Source organism: Mus caroli, chromosome 1 (assembly GCF_900094665.2).
Source record: "Mus caroli chromosome 1, CAROLI_EIJ_v1.1, whole genome shotgun sequence".
Classification (NCBI taxonomy): Eukaryota; Metazoa; Chordata; class Mammalia; order Rodentia; family Muridae; genus Mus; species Mus caroli.
The window spans coordinates 67,990,223-68,014,346 of NC_034570.1; the positions used below are offsets into that span (position 1 = coordinate 67,990,223).

General features: G+C 41.6%; 2 protein-coding genes across 8 annotated transcripts in view; one reads left to right on the plus strand and one right to left on the minus strand.

The window, feature by feature from the left end:
• Positions 1-4,523, plus strand: part of Vil1 (villin 1) — a 31,832-nt gene extending 27,309 nt beyond the window's left edge. For 2 of the 3 annotated variants that reach the window (XM_029478604.1, XM_029478602.1), the window contains exons 19-20: positions 1,276-1,416; positions 3,859-4,082. In XM_029478604.1, the coding sequence (XP_029334464.1) occupies positions 1,276-1,416; positions 3,859-3,972 (255 nt within the window). In that variant the 3' untranslated portion in view covers positions 3,973-4,082. Of the gene's footprint in view, positions 1-1,275; positions 1,417-3,858 lie in introns of all 3 variants that reach the window. The other variant, XM_021170852.2, reaches the window with a different exon arrangement.
• Positions 4,470-24,124, minus strand: part of Usp37 (ubiquitin specific peptidase 37) — a 94,214-nt gene continuing 74,559 nt past the window's right edge. For 3 of the 5 annotated variants that reach the window (XM_029478595.1, XM_029478588.1, XM_029478593.1), the window contains 7 exons: positions 23,404-23,659; positions 22,269-22,435; positions 20,072-20,132; positions 13,433-13,548; positions 10,582-10,651; positions 8,914-9,052; positions 4,479-8,443 (listed from right to left, as the gene is read on the minus strand). In XM_029478595.1, coding sequence (XP_029334455.1) covers positions 8,356-8,443; positions 8,914-9,052; positions 10,582-10,651; positions 13,433-13,548; positions 20,072-20,132; positions 22,269-22,435; positions 23,404-23,659 — 897 coding nt within the window. In that variant the 3' untranslated portion in view covers positions 4,479-8,355. Of the gene's footprint in view, positions 8,444-8,913; positions 9,053-10,581; positions 10,652-13,432; positions 13,549-20,071; positions 20,133-22,268; positions 22,436-23,403; positions 23,660-24,124 lie in introns of all 5 variants that reach the window. The other 2 variants (XM_021170821.1, XM_029478596.1) reach the window with 1 other exon arrangement.

Consider the following 24,124-nt stretch of genomic DNA (forward strand, 5'->3'; position numbering starts at 1 on the left):
ATTTCATAGTGAAACAGATTCCCCATTTTTAGCACCCATGAGGCAGCATATTAAAATGCAGATTTTTTTTTTGGCATAGTGATGCATGATTATAATTGCAGAACTGAGGAGGCAGAGGCAAGGACTAGGTAGAAACACCGAGACTCAAAACAAACAAACAAACAAACAAATCAAAACTAGAAACAAAGTTAGCAGATGTCAAGGCTCCATTTGAGTTAGCTCTTAGGAACATCCATGGTTTTGTTTTTTCATTGTGTGTTCTCTTTTGTGTGTGGAGGTCAGAGGCTGACACGGAATGTCTTCCCTGATTGGGCAGGGTATTTTGCAAATCCAGAGCCTTCCATTTCAGCTGGTCTAGTGGCTTGCCCGCCTCTGGGATTCCTGTCTTTGCTTCCGGAGTGTGCTATTACAGGTGGACTCGGCATGTTTATTGTGTGATGGGGATCTAAACTTCAGGCCTAACGCTCACACAGCAAGTATCTATCCTTTGGGCCATCTCCTCAGCTCCAGGTTCTGCATGTTTAAATGAAAGGCTTAAGTGGTCTGATGAACTTAAGCCACGGCTTGCTTGCCCTGGGGGAAACGGTGGTGTCTCTAAGCACAGTCATTGTGAGGAATAGTTCTCCAGGTAGAATGATTGTGACTCCTTCAGTCTCTCTGCTACTTATTAGAGATAGGTTTAGCATGTTGGCTTGGGGTATGAGACTGTGAATTCAAAACTGTCCTTTGAGGTCGTCACAGGCCCGCAGAAGAAACAAGACAGGGCTAGCTCTTCAGAAATGCAATTAGAACCTGAGAGCATCTTCTCAAGTAGGTGAGGGTAGCCCTCCAATCACAGCCTGAAAACACTATGGTGCTTAGCCCTTCCAGGTGGACAGTGCAGTTGTTTAAAAAGAAAAGCTAGTTGGAGGCCGAGTGATAAATTTATAGATGCCAGTTTTACAACAGCTATGAGAGAAAGGGTCACAGATGTCCTAGATGTCACATTCCAGGGGAAGCCATGGCAATGTTAGTCATTGATTAAACAGTCATCTTTTCCCAACTGACTTAGGCCAGATGCAGGCCACTAGGCTATTATATTAGCTTTTGGGTCCAACCCAGGAGATGGTGTTCATTCTACAGTTTGTTCTACTGTGTGTGTGTGTGTAAGAGGGGAAGGGGAGAACCAGGAGGGGGCCTCCCGCAGAAGGTACCATAGCTCACAGCGCACAGCAGCACAGGATGTCGCCACAGCTCAGGGCTGCTGAAGTAACCTATGGTTGTCTTCTTTCCTAGGAGGTTATGAGCCCGAAAGTGGACGTTTTCACTGCCAATACCAGCCTGAGTTCTGGGCCCCTGCCCACCTTCCCCCTGGAGCAGCTGGTAAACAAGGCTGTAGAGGATCTCCCTGAGGGTGTGGACCCCAGCAGGAAGGAGGTGAGTCGGGGACACCCAGTAGGACCAGGTCTGGTCCATGTTATTAGAAAACCTAATGACCTCAGACTGTGCCCTGCCCGCAGAGGACTGAGTGCCTGGGAGTCCTTGGTGAACCAAACACCTTCATGGGGGTCCTATATCCCTGGGAGCAGGGCATAGAAGTCCAATCACACTGCTCATTGTGTGTGTTGTGGGAGTGTGTGTGTGGACTCAGATTTATTTAAAATCAGTTGTCAGTAGCTGATTTTTTTTTTTTTTTTAAATAGACATTGTATAGCCTAGGCTGGCCTCAAACTTAAGAGACCCATCTGCTTCTGCCTCCCAAGTGCTGGGATAAATTTTTCTGAGATTCTTAATTTTTTAAAAAGACATTTATGAGTATTTTGTCTATCATGTAGATGCTGGGAACTGAACTTGCGTCCTCTCTAAGAGCAGCAAGTGCTCTTAACCTCTGAGCCATCCTCCCAGTCCTTGACTTTTTTTAAAAAAATTTTATATGAATATGAGGGCATCAGATCTCATTACAGATGGTTGTGAACCACCATGTGGTTGCTGGGAACTGAACTCAGGACCTCTGGAAGAGCAGTCAGTGCTCTTAACTGCTGAGCCATTTCTCCAGCCCGACTTATTATTTTAAATAATGGATATATTATAAGCATAATGTGAGAAAGCTTGAGTTTAGTGCCAAATGGGGAGAGGAAGATTTCAGACATTTTTGGCTCCCTCAAACTCTAAAGGTGAGCTATTATTAACAAGAGTGGAATGGCGGGTCTTGATGGTGGTGGCGGCAGCAGGAGGGTATGGCAGTGCTGATGAATCAGCCTCTGGGAGGTAAATATGAGCATGGGCAGGGCTGGTAATCAGCTGGCAGGCCTGCAGAGCCCAAGGCCTGCAGGGCCGTGAAAGATACAGGCTCACTGGGATGGGTAGTCTCTGCCTTTTAGCTGGGGTCAGAGTCCAGCAGTCTGGACACAGTTGAGAGGTCAGCCTTACTGGGCCCAGGGGATGGCAGTGGGGGTGAGGATAGGTATGGGTACCATGGATCCATGTGTGGAGCTTATTCTATCATAGGAGCTATAATTGTGACAAATATAGGGCTCCAGTAACAGACGTGGTACCCAGTTCCTACCCACTGATATCCCTATTTACGGCATTTCCAAAACTGCCCTCCCAGGAAACTTGAGGAGAAAAGGCCCATGCCTGGGAGGCAAGTCTAATGACAGGGTAGGGAACTGAAATGTCTTACCTACCTGAGCTTGAAACCCATCTAACAGTGTAGGTTAAGAAGCTGCTCAATAGCTGGGCAGTGGTAGTGCACACCTTTAATCCCAGCACTTGGGAGGCAGAGGCAGGCGGATTTCTGAGTTCGAGGCCAGCCTCGTCTACAGAGTGAGTTCCAGGACAGCCAGGGCTACACAAAGAAACCCTGTCTCAAAAAACCAAAAACCAACCAAACAAAAAAAGCTGCACAATGTAGCTGCTCTAGGAGCTGAGAAATGTCCCCTGGGGTAACTCCACTTCAGGACTGCCTGATTTAAACTGAGCTTTGCACATAGTAGGCAGGCAGGTGCTGGAGCACTGAGCTCTCCTACCTGTATCTTCCAAGTTCTGAGTTACAGCAGTGCGCCACCAAGCCATTTTCTCCAGCCTTTGAAATCTTATTTTTTTAAAAAAAGATTTATTTATTATTATCCATAAGTACACTGTAGCTGTCTTCAGATGCACCAGAAGAGGGTGAAATCTTATTTTTATTATTTACTTTTATGTGTATGGATGTTTTGCTTGAATATGTGTACCATGCGCATGAAGTACTCCTGGAGGCCAGAAAAACCAAATAAACCTCCCCAACAAACAAAAATCAACAAAAAGAAACATCCCTGAGCTGTGTGGTAGTGTACACCTTTAATCTCAAGTACTCAGAAGGCAGAAGCAAATTCATCTCTAAGAGTTCAAGGCTAGCCTGGTCTACAAAATGAGTTCTGGGCAAGCCAAGGCTACACAATGATAGCCTGTTTTAGAAACAGCTCCCATTTTGGGCTAAGAATATAGCTTGGGTTTGAACTGTGCAGCATAAAAACTGTGCCCGGAGGAACATGCCTGTAATGTTAGTAGTAACAGGGGGTTCAGGAGTTCAAGTCCCAGCCTGGGTCCCAGGACCACTTCTACTTCCTACTTAAACTCCTACTTCCTAAGAGTAGGAGCCTGGAAATAACAGAAGTTCCTTAAACAAGCCAAGATCTGAGATTTGACTTCAAGCCTAACGTGGCCTGACTGACTGCATGGACATTTATTTGTGTCACACTTCCTCCTCCTCCCCTTCCCTGGCTCCTGACAATGTTGGCTTTTGTTCCTCTTTTGTTTGATCATATGCCACATCTGTATGATTCATCTTGAGCAAACCCAGGGGAAGACTGTGACCTTTGCCCTCCGGTTCTCTTCTAGGAGCACCTGTCCACTGAAGACTTCACTAAGGCCTTGGGCATGACTCCCGCTGCCTTCTCTGCCCTGCCTCGATGGAAGCAACAAAACATCAAGAAAGAAAAAGGACTGTTTTGAGAATTGAAGCTCTGGCTGTCCAGCAGCCTCTACTCTGCCTTCAAGGGCTTTGTGCAGCCATTACTGGTTTTAGTCCTGTGCCAGATGAAAATGTCCAATTGTACCTGTGAGCCACAGTGTGACAACTCCTTTTGTTTATAATAGTAATTTGCCCATTCCTTCAGACGCATGCCACAGACCCATGGAATCTTGTTGTAGTTTTCTTTCCTTAGATGAACAGCCAAGTACTCCAGGAGACATTAGCATCTGGGGGTTTATCTGGCACCTTCACTCACTCATCCTCCTCATACTCAAAAGGGAGGGCTAAGGCCAAAGCTGGGCTTACAGGCTGTAACCCAGAGCCTTTGCAAAGCTCCAGACTCCTCAAATGACAACACCAGGAACATGGGTTTGCTACGTGAAGTCCAATCAGAAGCCAATAGGTGATTTTTCTCTTAAAACTGGTTATCCAGTGTCCCCAGGAACATGTTCCTTTAAACAAATAAATCAAACTAATATGAGGTTAATAAAGGCTTTAATGTCTCTCACACACATTAAAACAAAACAAAAAACCAAATCCGTATAATTTAAAAAGAAAACAAAACCAGGGAAAACCCTTAAAGGAAAAGAGGAACAGTTCTGCTAAAACACAGATAAAGCGCCGTTCCACACAAACATCAATAATCAGAACCCAAGTCACTCTGAACACAAAGGAAAAAAAGCCACCTCACAAATAACGTGGCCAAAGCTGCCAGCAAACCTGGGAGTGGCTCAATCAGCAAAGTGCAGGAACCTCACTTGTTCCCTCCCCCAGGCATGAAAACCCCTACCAAGAGGCCAGGGAGGGCGAGGAGGCAGTGTGAAGAGGAAGAAGCAAGGGGCAGGTGCACACGCTACAATGGCCTCCCTCTTGCCCTCTCCTATTCCGACTGACTAGTTCAGACAACTGCCCTTTGTTCTTGATCTGGCTTGATACACCTGGATCTTGACTGTCATCCAGCTTCCTCTCAGGCCTGAGGACTATCTCCTATCTGTAACTTTTAAGTCAACTGTCATTAAAATGTTTGTTTATATGGGAACACCTATAATTAAAACCTCCAGACCTTAGACACGGCACTCATGGAAAGTATAGTTTCCTAATTGTGTACAAATGAGAGACTGCTCAGATCTCGTAACTAAAGCAAGCCACCAAGGAGTCTACTGTGGCGACATACAGAGTACCCCTGTTATAAAAATCCACGGCCAACAAACTGTAGTTTTTTTCAATAAAATAGTTTTCCAGATGGTAAGACAATATAGACAGTTTTAAGTAATGCACTACAAGGGTGTTAGAGGGCAGAAAGCTGTATTTGCAGGGAGATGTTACTATAAAGCAGGCAGAAGAGTGGACACTTTTATGCAACTTTCATGTGCTGGGCTGAAGTTTCTGAAAGTGTCCGTATATGTACAAGGTCCACATGAACTTCGATTTAGTTAATGGGTCTACACCACACCATAGCAACTGAGGGATGGAGGGAAAAACTCAGTCACTATGCTGAGGTTTGAACTATTAGAGCTTTTCCCTAAGTTTTACACTTCAGAAGATAAAAAAAGTAAAGTCCAATATTTGCCCTCAGAGTTAACCGATTTGTAAGCACTACACCTTAAAATGTACACACATCTACATGTGCTATGTCTGCTACTGCTGAGCTGTTTACGTTAAACCTGATCATACAAAGTAAGAAACCAATTTGGAATCAGAAAATAAACAATTCATGTATTTACTTATTCTTCCTGCTGGGACAAAGCTTATGAGTGTGTGTACACACACTATCCCTATGAAACAAGAGCACTAGCCTCCCTACAGATCTAAATGATAGTCTTGGCTACTAAAACAACATTCACATGCAGCTCTTTAACTCTGCATAACATGGGCAGTGGGGATGGAAAAATCACCTTTTTAGTTGATTCTCTTTTCCAGTTTTGGCTAAGATGAGAAGACTGCATAGAGTACTAGTTGCTATAAAACTCTAGTTCAGTCATTTAAAGTAACATAACCATACATTTGGCATTTTATACAGGAAAGTTATTATGCTGACTGAAGGGAACCAACACCCTCGGTTCCTATCTAATAATTTGTCCCTTCTTAGCCCAACATGTTAATTGTTCTATCCCCCAATTCTTTGATCACAGTATTAAAAAAAGAGAATATATTATTTACTCATAATTTTAAAATAGACACAGCCACCTTAGAACAACCAGTACCCTATCAATACAGTCTAGGTGAGATTGCCATCTGGAGTCAAGCAGTCAAGGTAAAGGAAAGAAGGGAGCAGGGAGGCTGACAGGTCATCATGTGGACTGGACATAAAATTCAAGTCCTAAATTTGCAAGGAGTAACCTGTTTATAACAAGTCCTGCCCAAGACACGGGGGTCAAAAGGAATCAGGCTCTGTGCTGAGCCACGGCCTTCTAAGTCAACAGAGACACAAGCAGGCATGAAAGCGGTCCAGATGCCCGGGAGGCAGTCCAGACTGAGGGCATCATGTCTGCTGTCCTCCATGCCACGATGCAGAGCCTTTTTATTTTTTTAATTAAATAAACTTCCTCATTATTTCAACTGCTCGAAGTTCTCCAGTAGCGACAAGAGAACTCACTATAGCACACCGTCATCACTCTGGGTGCTCAAGACAACCAGTCACTTTCAAGAAAAACAAGACAAAAGGAGGCTCCTGCTCGAGGTGAAACAACACAATTTAAAGTTAGCTTTAAAAACAAATGTTTTTCTCTGTTGTAACCTGCTGCACACCCTCCCCGTGCCACTTTGGAACATTCACTATAACAATGTGTGCTGGTAGATGGTAGGAGTCATAGTTTATCAGTAGTCAAAGCACCGAGGCACAGGCCAGCGATTCAGAGCTTTAGAAGAGGGGATTAGTGAGAATATACCCAGGTTCCGAGAGTCAGGCTGGAGCTCTCTGAATACACTCTTCCAGAAAAGATGCTGCATCTTCAGTGATGGGTTTTAACATCTTCTGAAAATCTAATATGGTTTCATACCTAACTCAGAACTCACAGTAACCCTCCCATTAATAATAGAAGAAAAAATAGGGAACAAAACAAATGCAGACTTCATTTTGCTAAGGTCTGTGCAATCCTAATGACACTTAGGCTGACAGGTCCCCCCAGGCTCATTCCATGGTTTCGTTAGCTGCTTACCCAGGCAGGTCATGTGGGCAGTGTGACTCATGCAGTACTTGCCACTGCACTGACACTTGGTCTCACTCGGAGCACTAACAAGTAAGATATGTACTAGGCACCTTTGATTGATAGCTCCTGGAATCCCCTCCCACTACTTATTTTCACCCTAGCAACACAGTGTTTAGCTTTTAGCTTTAGTGGCCCAGAATCTGCACTGTAAAAAGTGGCATGCCCCTTGCTTTCTCTGCCTGCAGGACAGAGACTAGTGTTCTTCCCTGCCCTAAGCATCCCTGTCAGAGTCCCAGTTGAAGCTGTCTTTGAACCTTTTATAATTGAGGTTGTAATCCATTGGGTCATGCCTGTTCCAAGGGAAAATGATACAGAAGAAAATATAAGCTTCTAGCTTTACCATCAGCACACCACGGAAGAAGACGATGAACACACCGTGTGGAGGCATCTGAGAGAAAATGCCAAGGGCATGATAAATAGCAAGTGTGGGGCTGTAACACTCGGAAGCACCAACAATCCATTGTTTGGAAACTGCATGTAAACAGCATGAGAGTCATAAAATCAAAAGAAAAATAAAACTCAAATCAGGCTACATAAATGCCTCTTGCAAGGAAAATAAACTGTTTTTAGTGTAACTAGCTTCCCAGAGAGCTTTACTTACAACAAACATAAAACGTTGGACTTGAGTGAAGCCACTCAAAAGACAAAAAAACAAAACAAAACAAACAAACAAACAAAAAAACCAAACAAAAACCAATCCAAAAAGCCCCAAGGTTAAAAGCCAAACACTATGCGCACCCCCACACCATCTCAGATGAATGCGCTTGGACACTTTGATTTCTTGGCCAAACAGCTGCAGCATTCACTGTGCGCAGGAGCATTACTTCTGGTGGCTCATCCTAGCTCTTTAAGGCTCCATCCATTCAGTATATGCGTGTGGGTATGCACATATATATTTACAGTATGTATTCATTCCTAAGACAAAAGGAAGCGGCACTCTTGTAGAAGAAAAAGAGGATAATCAGCTATAGATGAGACCAAGGCTTCCATAAAACAGCATGGAGCGTTGCACATGACTGAAGTTTCTTTTGGTTTGGCCCTGAGCTGCTGTTGCTCCTGCATCAAGCAGAGTTCCCAATTCTCTTCGGGCAGAGGACGTCAAGGAGGGTGGCAGTGACAGACGTGCAGCTTGTGCTGACACCCACAAGGTTCTCCTCAGGAAGCCTGACGGGCAGCTCTCCCCACCTCCATGCTAAGCGCCTGAGAGGTTTTTTCTGTCTCCAGCAACTCATCAAAGATCTCCCTTAAAAAACAAACCACAAAAATCAGAAACCAATGAGAAGGGGGAAATACAGATGAGAAAAAACCCAAACCAAAGCAACCAGGACATGGATATTGATAAAACTTGCACAGTGCTGCTCGGCACTCACATTCTGTTAAGTCAGCAGTTCCCTCGCCTGAGCATCTTAACCCTGGAAACTGATTCTGAGAATGAGGAAGTGCCAGCAGTTAGCTGTAGTCACATGATCAGATCTCACCAACAGAACTGAAGACCAGCTTATAATAAGATATGTCCTACCACAGAACAGCCACTGTAAGTATAATTCCCAGATAGTGTTATGCGATGATAATGTGAGCAGAGAAAACATTCGGGAGTTCTGAGGAACCATTAGGAGAGAAACCCTAACTAAGCAAAGACAGGAAACTCTAAAGCCACCAGTCAGAGAGTGCGAGTGGCTCCAGCCTGTTGCTGCTGTCTGCTGGGGTGCTTACTTGTGCATATAGAAGAAGATATAGCCGCTGCGATCTCGATCACTCTGCACGGCAGCCTCTTGGATTTTAGAGACCTCCAGGTCATTGTAAGTGAACCATGCCTGTTTCTTAATGTCATACACATCACTAATATAATGACCTGAAACACAGAAATTCAGAAAATTCTAGTTTTTCAAAATAAATCTTTTCCTCAGTTACCAGAAGTTTGAGAAAGAGAAACAAATCTTGCAAATCTTGACTTCATTATTATCAGCTTCAGCAATATTTCTTTCTTCCTCCCCCCCCCCGTCTCTCCCCCCTCTCTCACTCACTCACCCACTCTCTCTCTCCCTCCCTGCCCTCTCCCGTCCTCTCCCTCCCTCTCTCTCCCTTTCTCTCTATTTTGGTTTTTCAAGACAGGGTTTCTCTATATAGTCCTGGCTGTCCTGGAACTCACTTTGTAGACCAGGCTGGCCTCGAACTCAGAAATCCACCTGCCTCTGCCTCCCAAGTGCTGGGATTAAAGGCGTGTGCCACCATGCCCGGCGCAATATTTCTTTTAAAAAAATACAGAGAATTAAAAGTATAGGTTTTGTATGTCTACTCCGCAACAGAGTTATATTTTGGCTCTTGGCCATTTGAGACAGAGTGTCTTTAGGAAGCTTGGTCTTGGTTAACCTTGCACTCACTTATGAGGTTCACAAGGCCTTGAGGTTCTTTTTATTTTCTTTTTTCTTTTTTAACCATGCTGCTTCTCAGTTTCTCAGTTGTTCCGTGCGTGACAGAAATGCACCAAACCCAGAAAGCCAGCTTCTTACTTTAGTTTTTGCATGTGAGCATACATGTGTCTTCCTCAATCACTTCTCTCTTTATTTACTGTGGCTGGGTGTCTTATTAAACTCAGAGCTTGCTAGTTTCACTTACACAGCTAGCTAGCTAGCTAGCTTACCCTGGGGAATTCCTTCTGTCTGCCTAATGTGGGGCTAGGATTCCAGACAGGTCACTGGATTTTTATGTGGATGCTGGAATATAAATTCTAGTCCTTGTGCTTGGAAGGCAAATACTTTATCCACTGAATCATTTTTCCAGGTTGATAATTTTCTAATAAATATATTTGCTCAGGAGAATATTTATCATCATTTATGAATAGAAGAACCAAAATAGTCACACCAACTTGCACTGTGTTTAAGAGAGTACTTTAAGCTGGGCAGTGGTCCCTCATGCCTTTAATTCCAGCACTTGGGAGGTGGAGGCAGGCAGATTTTTGAGTTCGAGGCCAGCCTGGTCTACAGAGTGAGTTCCAGGATAGCCAGGGGTACACAGAGAAACTCTGTTTCAGAAAACCATTAAAAAAAAAAAAGAATACTTTAATGTTTTTCCTACCCTTTTATATAGATGAAGTTTCTTCAGACAGGTCCTGAACTGCTGACCTCCCTGCCTCCACTCTATGAATGCTGGGATCAGAGATGTGTATCCCACCTTCACATTTATACAGTGGTGGGCAAGAAACCTAGGGCTGGCTTCCTGCACACTAGTAAGCAAGCCCTTTATCAATCCCATCCTTAGTCTCATGAGTTTTCCTTAAAGTAGCCAACCTACACCTAACAAAGACATGCAAATAATAACAAGTGGGGCAAGTGGTGGCTGCTTTGTTAACACATGGGGAAGTCAGGACTGACGTCCATTTACCTGAGGAAGAAGTGCTCCCAATGTGACTGACAACACTGATGAGCCGATAGGAATGAGGAAGAGTTCCTGTCTGAAAACAAAAGTGGACATAACTCTTCATTTGAATAAACGTAAAATACTGATTTTTAAGTTAATCACAGGTGATATAGATAATCTTGAGTGCATAGTATAGTAAAAGTAAGTAAAAAACTTCAGTGGTTACACTGTTTATAAACCTCAGCACAGGACCCCTATCCCTAGGAATTGTCCTAAGAAAAAAAGTAAAAGAAAGGAATATACTTGGGACTGGAAAAATGGCTCAGCAGTCATGTGTGTAAATACTGAGCATCCTGTACTTACACAGCACCTGAGTTTAGTTCCCAGCACCCACACAGGCACCACACCTGTCTATCAAACTCTGGCTTCAGGGGTGCCGAGGCCCTCTTCTGGCCTTGACAGAGTACACACGTACACATGCACACACAAAATTTTCAAAAAAGGTATACTTTATGTATATTAAATTACTCACTGTAACATTATAATGATGATGTTAGCATATATGCAATAAGTTGACTTACTCGTGGTAGATCACTTATGTTATTCAACTTTATAGGAAAATTATTCCCATTAGCAACATATTAGCTTATTTTTCAAATCTACATGAATGTATAACTATAACCTTACAGAAAGTTATGTTCAGTTATGGACTTCCTGCACAGCAGAATGAAAAGTTGCTATGTTACTGCAAAAATTACAGATAGATTTCTACATTTTAAATACTGTATTAAAATATTGTCAATAAAATAAAATAAATTAAAAGTGAAATTTATACACTATAGGATATACAATAAAGTCAAACCTGAAGAAGGAATACAGCTATTGGAAAATAAAAAACTACTAGTGGCCGGCAGTGGTAGCACAAGCCTTTACTCCTAGCACTAGGAAGACAGAGACAGGCAGACTTCTGAGTTCAAGGCCAGCCTGCTTGGTCTACAGAGCAAGCTGCAGGACAGGCATGGCTATACAGAGAAACCCTGTCTTGAAAAAAAAAAAACCAAACAAAAACCATTAGGAATTCATACATTTTGATGAATTATTTTACTTTGGGAAGTTTATCTTAAGTAGGAAATTCAAAATGGGGAGAACACTATAATCACACATAGTTGCTGAACACACCATTTATTATAATCAACAATGGAAGCTGTATGGGGAAGCATGTTGTAACGCCAGTACTCAGCAGAAGGGTCTGAATTTTAGTCCACCTTGGACTTTATTATATAGCAAAACCTTTCTCAAAAACCACCACCACCAACATTAACTTAAATATTCAGTGTTAGTTAAAAATTACCTAAGTAGTATGTTCATTTAAAGGACTGCAGACATTAGAATAAAGTGCTCAGGCTGGAGATGAGACTCAGTTAGTAGATTGTTTATCTAGTTACATAAAGCCCTGGGGTCAGCATGGCACTCCATAGACAGAGAGTGGTGACAAAGTCTACAGTGCTGATACTCAAGAGGTTAGGGTCAGAAGGTTATCATCGGCACATAGTTGGTTCTTTGTTAGTCTGAACTACAGGAGATTAAAAAAGAAACAAGGGGCTAGAGAGATGGCTCAGCTGTTAAGAACACTGGCTGCTCTTCCAGAGGTCCTGGGTTTAATTACTAGCAACCACATGGTGGCTCACAACCATCTGTAATGGAATCTGATGCCCTCTTTTGGTATATATATGCTCCATATACAGATAGAGCACCTATATACATACAATAAATAAAAAACAAATAAAAACAAAATAAAGTTTAAAAAATGGAACAAAAGAACTTGTGAATAATCTTTTCCCCCTTTGGACATAGGATTTGATTCTGTAGTCCATGATGGTCTTGATCTCTTTTTGGTGGATCTTCGTGCTTCAGCCTCCCCAGTGTTGAGATTATAGGCATGAGACACTAAGTCAAGTGAATAGTATTTAACCAGCAGAATAAAAACATTGCTTAGGTTATAACATTTTAAAGCACATATGAAGGTGGGAATGACAAAATAATATATTAATAGTTGCTAATAATAGTTGTGTGCTAAAAGAGTACAATCCCAAGTAATTGGTATTTTTGGGAAAAAGTAATTATTTGCAAAAAGAGAAGGATGGCCGGGCGTGGTGGCACATGCCTTTAATCCCAGTACTCGGGAGGCAGAGGCAGGCAGATTTCTGAGTTCGAGGCCAGTCTGGTTTACAAAGTGAGCTCCAGGACAGCCAGGGCTATACAGAGAAATCCTGTCTCGAAAAACCAAAAAAAAAAAAAAAAAACCCCCAAAACAAAAAACCCAACCAACCAGAGAGAAGGATGCTGGACATGGTAGCATACACTTTTAATTCAAGCACTTGGGAGGCAGAACCAGGTGGATCTCTGTGAGTTTGAGGTCAAGTTCCAGGATAGATAGGGCTACAAAGAGAGACCTTGTCTCAAACAAAACAAACAAAACAAAAAACAAAACAAAAAACCCAAAAAACCCCCAACAAAAAACCCCCCAAAACAACCAAAAAAAATATAGGAGGGTATACCAATATGTTTACTATTACAGAATTAACTGAATGAGTAGTATTCACTAAATATAAAGATACATTAGTAGTGACTTGGAAAAATTAAAGGTAATGTAATATATTTATGTCTTCATTTATATGGATATACATACATGTTCTTATATAAGAAAAACATCAGTCAGGATGTATTTCTGTTTTGTTTGGAAGAAATAAAGAGCAAAAGAGAAGAGAAGATGGAGATGCATTTGACAGCAGCTGAGAGGCAGAAGCTGTGCTACATTGAAGGAGTCTCTAAAGAGAAGGGACAGAAGGAACACAGGCAGTGTCACCAACCATACCTCAGCATTTCTTTTCAGCTCCTCAGCTTCAGCTTCTGTGTATTCCATATCAAAAACATCCTCATTTCCAGAGTCCTCATCTGAGCCCAGGGAATCCAGAAAAGAGTTGTTAAACTCTGAAGAACAGAAAGATGGGTCTCGTAAAAGGTCTTAGAACAGACATAAGATGACTGGGAAGATTACACAGCTCGAGACAGGCTAGACTTGAGGGTGTCCACCTACAATCCTAACACCAGGCAAAAGGAAGGCTGAAGACAGCGAGTTTGAGAGTACTCTAGACTACAAAACAAGACCATGTCTCAACCAACCCAAACCAAACCAAACCTGAACCAAAAACCAAACCAAACCAACCAACCCACCCTCCACCCCACAAAAAAGAAAAAAAACCAAAAACCAAAACAAACAAAAAAACCTGAAATAAACCAAAAACCTAGCTTCAAATTTTCATCTATCATTCTAAGAAAACATAAAATATTCTATTAACATGGTTCCAATTCACACAGGCACCTAGGAAGTAACTGCAGACACAAGAATCTATGAAAGAAATGGATGATAAACCTTCTTAGATTAGTTACACGTGACAGTGAATTGCCATGAAGTGCTGGCAATGGATCCTGGATTCCTCTGGCAGAGCAGCCAGTGTTCTTACGCACTGAGCATCTCTCCAGCCTTCTACCTGGATTTTTAGAGAGAAGGTTTCTCACTAAGATGTGTTTCTAGGAGACTGTCCTCACCTCCCTGGCACTGTGATTTCAAGTATGCCTTCATCTAGCTTACTAGAAGAAGCTGGGGGGGGGGGGGGAGAGTCATCAACAGTTTTACCCAGTTGTGAACCCACATGAGCTACAGTAACAACTGGCATGGGTAGATATGCCCATGGGTGCAACAGTGGAACAAAATGCTATGGTTGTATCCAGCTTCTTTTTAACTGGATTTAAGGCCAACTTTACACTAAGTACTATAAATCTCACTAAGAAACAATGGCTAGGGAGCTTATAGACCCAAGGGATGAATCTACTACTGTTATTTTGCTAAATGGACAAAGTATTAAACTGTCCTCTGAAATTAGTGCAGAAATTATCAGTCCTCATTAGAGAAGTTTCTATGTGCAGTGGACGGAGGTTAACGCAGAAACTGACAGTCAAAGGGCAAAGGATCTATGGAGAGTTCAGCTGCAAACAGGACATCTATTCTACACCACTTGCTCCTAAGGCTCAGCGACCACAACAAGAGAAGGGATGGAAAGACTAAGAACCAGAGGTCAGGAGGACTGGAGTGAAACAGTATCTCTGGACTTGTCAGGTTGCTCTACTTATGAACTCACAGTAGCTATGACTGCTTGTCCAAGATCAAGCCAGTCATCTTTATAGTGTGGAGTGGCAGTGGTTTGAATGAGCACATGGAAGCTCATATGTTTAAATACTTGGTCCTAATTGTTGGAACTACTACTTTGGAAAGGATTAGGTGAGGCCTTGTTGTAGGAGGTGAGTCATGAGAGGTACCATTTGAAGTGTGTTGCTTGCTCTCTGCCTCATGGTTGTGGATTAAGATGTGAGCTCTCAACTCTTCCTAATGTTATGCCTTTGCTCCACCATCATGGATTCTAACACTCTGAAACCTTAATTCAAATAAAATGTTTTTTTTTATAAGTTGCCTTGGTGATAGCATTTTATCATAAGCACAGAAAACTATGACAAGGGTCAGGGGCCCATACAGCACCACCACTAACTGAGGATCTGTGAATAGTTTATGACTTCTTAGGGAGGGAGTCAGTTTTCTTTAAGAGTATGGCCTCAGGTATGTTTATCACATTCTAGTGGATAACCTCACATCCAGGAATAGATGGGTGGTAAAAATCTGGACTTGACTTGATTGGCTATATAGAAAAGCATGCAATTGGTGGGGGCTGTGGAGACATGGGGGTAGATCTGGGAGGAGTAAGGAGAGAGGTGGAACATGAATATGACTGAAACATTATATCCATGTATGAAATTCTCAAGAATTACTAAGAATATTATAGTAAATAAACAAGTATACATGAGCACACCTGGCTTTTTTTTTTTTTTTTTTTTTTTTCGAGAGGGGGTTTCTCTTTTCTCTGTATACCCCTGGAACTCCCTTTGTAGACCAGGCTGGCCTCGAACTCAGAAATCCGCCTGCCTCTGCCTCCCAAGTGCTGGGATTAAAGGCGTGCGCCACCAGGCGGGGCCAGTGTATCTTCACTACTTCAGAGAAAATACTTAATGCTTTAAAGAAAGATGTTAAAAGTTTATGCTTGGAGGCAGAAATATTAGGGGTATTTAAAATTCTCCTATATATGGTAAATTTCTTGCCACCACGGCCGGCCATACCTGGCTTTTTAACTGAGTACTGGGAATTAGACTCATGTCCTCATGGTTGTATAGCAAGCTCTGTTGGACATTTTGTTTGAAAGACATTGAAAGGTTTCTCGGGCTGGAGAGATGGTTCAGTTGTTAAGAGAACTTGTACTTGCAGAGGACCCAGGTTCAGTTCCCATGATCCACATGGCAATTCACAATAGTCAATAACTCCAGTTCTTTTCACTTTCACAAGCACACACATGGTATACATACAAAATACAGGCAAAACACTCAGACATGCTTAGGATACACAGATTAACCCTGTCTTCAAAAACCAAAAACCAACCAACCAAACAACAACCCCCAAAAGGATATCTAATCCAAGAAATGAATAAACTGAGAAATAATGCATAGTTATACATATAATCCAAGCTTACTTCCCGCAGCTCCCATCCCCTACAAAGAGGCCAAACCAGGCAAGCTTCTAACCCTAGCATGCAAGAGGCAGAGGCAGACAAATCTGTGAGTTCAAGGCCAACTCAATCTACATAGAGAATTCCAGGCTAGTCAGGGCTACATAGTGAGACTGTCTCAAGAACTAAACAAAACAAAAGGAGGCCACAGAAAAGCCAATAATTTTCTTTTTTGTTTTTTGTTTTTCGAGACACGGTTTCTCTGTATAGCCCTGGCTGTCCTGGAACTCACTTTGTAGATCAGGCTGGCCTCAAACTCAGAAACCTGCCTGCCTCTGCCTTACAAGTGCTGGAATTAAAGGCGTGTGCCACCACGCCTGGCTTTTTCTTATTTTTTTAAAATATAAAACCAGTTCTTGAAATATAACATAAATATGGAAACAACTTTAGTTCTTAAATTTCATCTAAAACATACAAATTCAGTATATAAGCCATTTTCATTAATGGTTCTACATAAAGAATTTGTAAATAAATAGTTCTTTGCTTATAACAAAGCAAAAAAAAACCCCCCAAAATCAAAAAAAACAAAACAAAAACCCCAAAAACCAAAATCACAGCAGAGGGACATTTAAAGGGCATGACCAGCAAAGAATGGAAAAGAAAACATACCACTTCCCTACCTATATAGTGCTAAATGACAGGATTCTAGAGCTCTGTTCTCTGAAGGTTAAACAGTCTCTAGTTTAAGGGATGCGCTGCACAGATGAAGTCATGGTGGATGCATATTGAACGAGGAAAGTGACTCACATCTCCAGCTCTGTTGTTCTAGTTGGCTCTAAGAACATTCTAGAACAAAGGTAAGAGAGTGAAAATACTCCAGGCTCTTGAATAGCCATGAAAGCTGCAGGAAGAGTGTGGCTCACACCCTATAATTCCAGTACTTGGGCTGTTGACTGCTGTGAGCTCAAGGCGAGCTTGGGTTAGAGTTAAGACTTAAAAAACTTGATCTGGCAGGGCGGTGGTGGCACAAGCCTTTAATCCCAGCACTTGGGAGGCAGAGGCAGGTGGATTTGATTTCAAGGCCAGCCTGGTCTACAAAGTGAGTTCCAGGACAGCCAGGGCTATACAGAGAAACCCTTTCTTGACCCCCCCCCCCACCAAAAAAAACCCCAAAGACAAAAACAAAAAAAACTTGATCTGTTCATGTGCTTACAGGTTACAGTTATCCTTTTAGCTCCCTCATCTTAATGAAAAACTAACAGTAAGCATTATTGGATACACGAACAAGCTTTTAACAAGGGACTACACAGACCAAACACGCCAGCTAGAGCAAGCTAAAGGAAAGAATCTACTCAGGGAAGAGAAAACATCAAGCCAATTAACTATTTACGGCCATAAATAAATCATAGTTCAGATGTTACCCCAGTAAAACAAATAATAAGGCATAAAAGAATAGCCATAGAACAACATATCTTGACAATGAAACAGACGGTAGAGATAGACACTGAGAAGTGTGTGGTTAGATAAGACTGAGGAAGCTTCCCAGAATGCACACCGAAATGACAAAAACACTCATTAGAAGATGTGAGGAAATCACAAGGGCTAGCTCAACTCCTGGATAACAGACGTTTCAAAGAGAGAAAAGAAAGCAAGGCCTGAGACTATATGCAAGGAATTCCAGCATTTCAGAGGGGAGGCAGAAGCATCAGGAATTGAAGGCCTGTTGTGCTGTATGACACCTTAAGCAATTACAATTTCTAACAATTGAAGGACAGACATTTCTAGCTTAAGATTAAGTGTATAAAGTGATGAGTGCTGCACCTGGAGGCAAGACAGAAACAATGAGTGGAGCTACAAGCGTCAAGGGATAAACAAGGATAAAGGAAGGCTTTTACACTTGAGATAGCAACCCTGAAAATAACATTACCCACTGGCATGAAGTTAGGGAGAGAAGTATTTTTATGACTGCAAATCAGGAATCCTATAGTCAGTCAAAGTATTAAGAATGAGTGAAACTTGCAAGGACTCCAAAATATTTAAACCATGACTCTTTCTTTAAAAAGCTACTGGGGAATATTGGGAGAGTGGGAGGATGATGGGGTGTTCTCCATCAGTACACAGCTGGAACCACACACGGCACATTCCTTTAGTCCTACATTCAAGAGGTAGAGGCAGGTGGATCTCTATGAGATGGAGGACAATTTGATCTATATAGTGAGTTCTAGGGCCAGCCACAGCTTTATGGTGAGAGCCTGTCTTAAAAATAACAAAACAAAATAAAACAGAACTACAAAAGTGAAATCAGGTGTGCTACAGGATCCCATTCCTGGGAGGTAGATGTGCAGCGCAAGGTCATCCTTTTGTGGACACCCATCCCAGGTTGTCCTGAAGGAGAAGGCCTGAGAAGTCTAGCTGTGTGTCTGTTAACTCTGTCCTAACTACAGTGCTGGCAGTGCTCTCCTCTGCACTCTGCTTAAAAAGTCAGGACCACTCATTTTATACTACGCAAGTGTTTTCTATCTCCATCTGTTTCTGAGAACTGGAGAAAAACCTAAGGCAGTTTAGAAAAAGAAATGAAGAGCCATCCAAGATCTCTGTCTACCTCCAGTACTTGGTCCAAATATTCTGCCAAATAACATGATCATGTGTGAGTTTCTAATAATTTGTATGTATTTTAAATGTGTCTATGTATTCCCCTCTATTGTTCTCTGCCTGCTTCCTGTGAAAGAGGGTCTCTTTCTATTTCTCTGAACCTAGAGGTAGGCTGGCAGCCAGCTCCACTCATCCTCTCACTTTCGTAGCTCCTCCCCACCACATGGTACTGGGATTACAAACACAACTGTGAGCAGGTCTGGCTTTCTTTTCTTCCTTCCTTTCTTTAATTTAGGTACAGGGATCCAAACTCAACTCCTCATGCTTGCACAGCAAGTCCTCTTACCCACTGGACTATCTCTCCATCCCCCTGTGTGTGAATCTTACCCTACTGAATCCTTACTTACTTTTGGCTCTCAACTCAATTCCTAAGAGTGAATTGTTGGAAAAGTCAATTGGATTGAAGCCATATTGTAGAAATCTTAGTAATGAAACTATAAATCTTCTATTAAATATTGTCTTGCTATTTTGTTTTTCAAGATTAAAAATGTTATTTTGATATAGGTATAGATATTAAAATAACTTTTAAACTATATGTATATACTTTTAGATTTACTTGTTATATATTGGGTCTTTTCCCAATTTATGTACTATGTGCATGCCTGGTACCCATGGACATCACAAGGGGGTGGTGTTTTCTGTGGAACTAGAGTTATAGATATAAAGGTATATATAGAAATAAGACATTATATGGGTGTTGGAAATCAAACCTAGGACCTCTGAATGAGGAACCAGTTTACTTAACCACTAAACTATCTCTCCAGCCCCGGTTTTTAAAAAATTACATCATATGCATGCTAAAAGAAATATTACAACAGTGATTTTCTCTGAGAAACAGACATACATACTTATGTATGTATGAATTTCTAAGGTATGTATGGTAAGGACTGCTAAGGTTCTTCCTCTGTACCTGGGAAGTGTTCAAATTTGTTACTACATTAAAACAACAACAACAACAACAACAACAAACCACCTAAACAAAACCACAAAAGAAAGGGCTCGGGACCGAGCTCAGTTGGCAGTGTACTCAGCACACATAGGCCCAGCATATGATCTCCACTATTGCAGCACTGCATACTTGTGATCTTAGCACTCAGGAGGATCAGTTTAAGGCCATCTTTGGCTACAGAGAGTTCCAAAGACACTGTAAATGAGACTAAATGAGACTTTGCCTAAAAAAAAATGTTTAAAATGTTCTTGTATGTATTAATGTACTTTTCCATTTAAAAATATAATTGAAATCCTCCCCATACCTTGAAGACTTAATTCTGTAGCCCTTTTGAGGTCATCATCTTCTTTCTGTTCCCAAGCCTCCTACAGAGAGAAGAACAGGAACAAGTGTTTAAAGAGGTGCTGCTTAGACAAGCCGATGAAGGCACAGCATGCGGCTCTGGGAGCACTTGCTTGCCATGCCTTCCCTAGCTTTACAGCTATCTGGACTCTGACCTATGTGGAATAGAAGCTTGTTTCTTTTCAACACTGTCCTCTTAAAACATAACGTTGGGGTTTTTATTTCCTCTGGTCAATAACATTGTCAAGTCATTCAATGTGACTGTATGGCATATTTTTTTTTTTAAATATAAAAAATGCCAGGCACAGTGCTGCAGAAATGGCTCAGCACTGACGTCTAGAGATCCTGAGTTCAATTCCCAGCACCCACATGGTGGCTCACAACCATCAGAAATGGGATCCCTCTTCTGGTGTGTCTGAAGACAGACAACAGCAGTGTAATCATTCACACCTAGCAAACTACTTACTTTCTTTTCCCTGGACTTAGTATTTATCACCCTTTATGGTACAGATGTAAACATGGCTACATCACAGATTTCAGACAACCTACAGTGAATACACTTATTCTTTTTCAATAACTACTTATAAGTAGTGTAGAACACAACTGGCTCTTCTGAGCAGATGATGAACACTTTCATCCAGGAGGCACTCATACCCTGTGTGTGACAGCAGAATGAACAGTATCTCCACAAGTTACTGAGTCATCTATTTCTATTTTATTCTAACTAAAGAAATCAGATCCACAAGACATGTTTGGCAGCAATACTAAATGAACACCCTTGACTGTCATTTTTCTGAAATAGCAAAGGCATTCTTAGGAAAAAATATAAACATGCTGGGCAGTGGTAGCACACACCTTTAATCCCAAGCATTTGGGAGGCTGAGGCAGGCAAACCTCTGGGTTCAAGGTCAACCTGGTTTACAGAACATGTTCTAGGAGAGACAGGTCTACACAGAGAAACCCTGTCTCAAACAAAACATAATAAGAAAAAAAAAATGTAAATAAAAATGTTTGAGCCGGGCAGTGGTGGCGTATGCCTTTAATCCTAGCACTTGGGAGGCAGAGGCAGGCGGATTTCTGAGTCCGAGGCCAGCCTGGTCTACAGAGTGAGTTCCAGGACAGCTAGGGCTATACAGAGAAACCCTGTCTCGAAAAACCAAAAAACAGGAAAAAAAAAATGTTTAACTGCCTTTATGACTGGGGACGAAGTTTAGTAGTAAAATCCTTGTATAAGGACCTGGGTCCCATCTCCAGCATCATATACATGTATCTTATTACACTGTAAGTAGAGAAGCACTTCTTATAAATAAAAGGTTAGAAGAACTGAGATTGTAAAGGAGCTCTTCTCAATCTTAATTGTTCATTAGAATCACCACGGAAGACTTTTAAAATCTAGATTAAAAGAAAGAGAAATCCAGATGCCCAGTCCATATCCAAGGTTTATCCTTTAAAGATTTATCAGTATTAGGACAATTCAGGCATCAGTATTTTTGGAGCACCTCAGGTAACTTTAAAATATAATCAAGGTTGAAAAGCACTGGTCTGCCAGGTGGCTGGGGTGCTCACCTTTACCACCAGCCCTGGGAGGCAGAGGCAGGCCAATCTCTCTGAGTTCAAAGGCAGCCTAGTCTACGGAGATAGTTCCAGGACAGCAAGAACTACATGAAGAAACTCTTTCTTGAAAAACAAAACAACAAAAAAGCAAAACAAACAGACAAAATAAGGGTCCAATCACCAGAATTTAAAAATTATTAGATTTTAAGATATTTTTGGTTAAATAATTTATAATAAAAGAAATATTGTAAGAAAATAACCAGGGCTGAAGAGATGGCTCACAACCAGAAAATAACCAAACAATAATCTATCACTCATAAAATCATGGTGAAGTTCTTGTTGACAGCTTGCAGAATAAAGCTAACATCTCTATAGCATATAACATGGCCAACAATATTTTATTCCATTTTAATAATAAAAACCCTACTAATTTAATAACTGTTCCAGTCCAAACAAGCCCAAATAATTTTTTCCAAAAACTAACTGTATGTAGCTACCTAGGAGCAATGAATGACTAACGCACAGTAAATGATTAACACGCCAGTCTTTGTGATTCCACTCCTAGGAAGCATGGAAGCAGCAGCAACAGAAAGAAAGTGTCTTACTTGCTCTTGAAGGCTCTGAGCCAGTGCTTGCTGCAGCTCCTGCTCTTCTCTTTCCCGTTCTACGTCATACTGCTGGAGCCAATCAACCTCTCCCTGAGTGCCTTCTGGAGTTTTGTTTTCTTTATTCTCATCACAGTCTTTTGTTATTTCAGTAAAACTAGCGGGACCTGAAGAACAAAACATTATTTTGGAGAAACCCTGAAGTTTGTGGACTCTAGTGACACCTACTGTTGAAAAAGAGTAATTTACCTTGCTCTCATTAACACTATAGGTTAGGGTCTAATGTAGCTCAGGCAGGCCTAGAACTTTCTAAGTATCTGAGGATGGCCGAGACTCTGACCTCCCATCTACACTTCCTTGATGGGATTACTGTACACACCATCATGCTTGGTTTGGGGATGCTGGGTTTTGTGCACCACCGGTGGGCACACAGCCTACTAAACAAGCTACCAAGCTACTATACTCCCAGTTTTACTTAGAATTTTTGGGGACAAATAATTTCATCTTACCACATCTATATCAGGGTTTCTCAGGCTCAGTATCATTAATAATTTGCATGAGGTGCCGATGAGGCCTTTTGGGGAGTGGGAAATGGAGAAGCATGTATGCTGTAAATTTTAGCAGAATTCCCCAGACTCTCTCAGAGATAGGAGAGCCACCTTACAGGAATTAAAGATCCCTTTTGAAAATCTATGGAAATGGAAGTAGTCCATGTCTCTCTATTTGTGACAACCATTCCAGGGCAGCAGAGAATGCCCTTGATTTAGAAGCACTGACCCACAGAAGGTTCTGAAAACAATGAATATGACCAAGTGATGGGCATTATACAGTGACTAACTAACAAGAGCAGGGGAATACACTGCATTAAGAGGAAATAAATACCTCAGAAGAACACCATCAGCTTTTTGGGTTTTGTTAACCTGAGGATACACTAATTATTATTTTACTTGCATATAAAGTAATTCGAAATTAAGACGCTCTGACTCCACAAAATCTAGAAAATAATTTTGTGATATCCCTCTAGGACTTCCATGTCCAAATGTAAGGGCTTTAGGATAACTTAGAAGCTGCATGTCAGTAAAGGCTCTGGAACAACATGTTTTGTGTAACAGATGCTTATCTTGATGAAACTTACCTGGCTCAGTGATTGTTTTAGGCTTCTCAATTTCCATAGCATCTGGATTTTCAGGCATTTCTGGAATATCATCTTCTGCAAAGCCGGTGTCTGGACTGCTGGTTGGCTTATCATCATCTTCAGGGCTGAGTCCCGGCGAAGCTTCTCTCCTGCTTATCTCTAACACAGCTGCCAGCACCTCTTCCTCACTCATTCTGTCAAATCCAGAGTTCTCCAGTTCTGGCTTCCTAGGCTCTAATCTGCACAATTTCAAATCCTGAAGAAGAGCATTACTTTTACAAGAAGGCAAAATGTCCATTAATATACCCAATGTCTACCAATATGAATGTCAATCAATCAATATAGCTAATGTTCAACACTATATTTAATATTCTCTAGAGTTTAAAGTGGGAACTGGGAGGCTGGAAAGATGGCTACACACACAATTTAAAAATAAGAGTGTGGAACTGAATTTGTGTGCTACCATGTCTGGCTTCTGTGGTGCTGTTGCTCACACCCATAGCTTCATGTACTAGGCAAGCACTTTACCAACTGAGCTACAACTTCAAACTGAACAGTTTTGCTTGATTATGACAGTGCAAAGTATACCCTTTAAAGAAATTTGGAAGGTAAACACTGCTAAAATAAAGTTACTCAAAACAATAAGTTAACTGGGTATGGTGGTGCATGCCTGTGATTCTAGGACTTTGAAGGCAGAGGCAAGAAAACTGTTGTTAAGTTC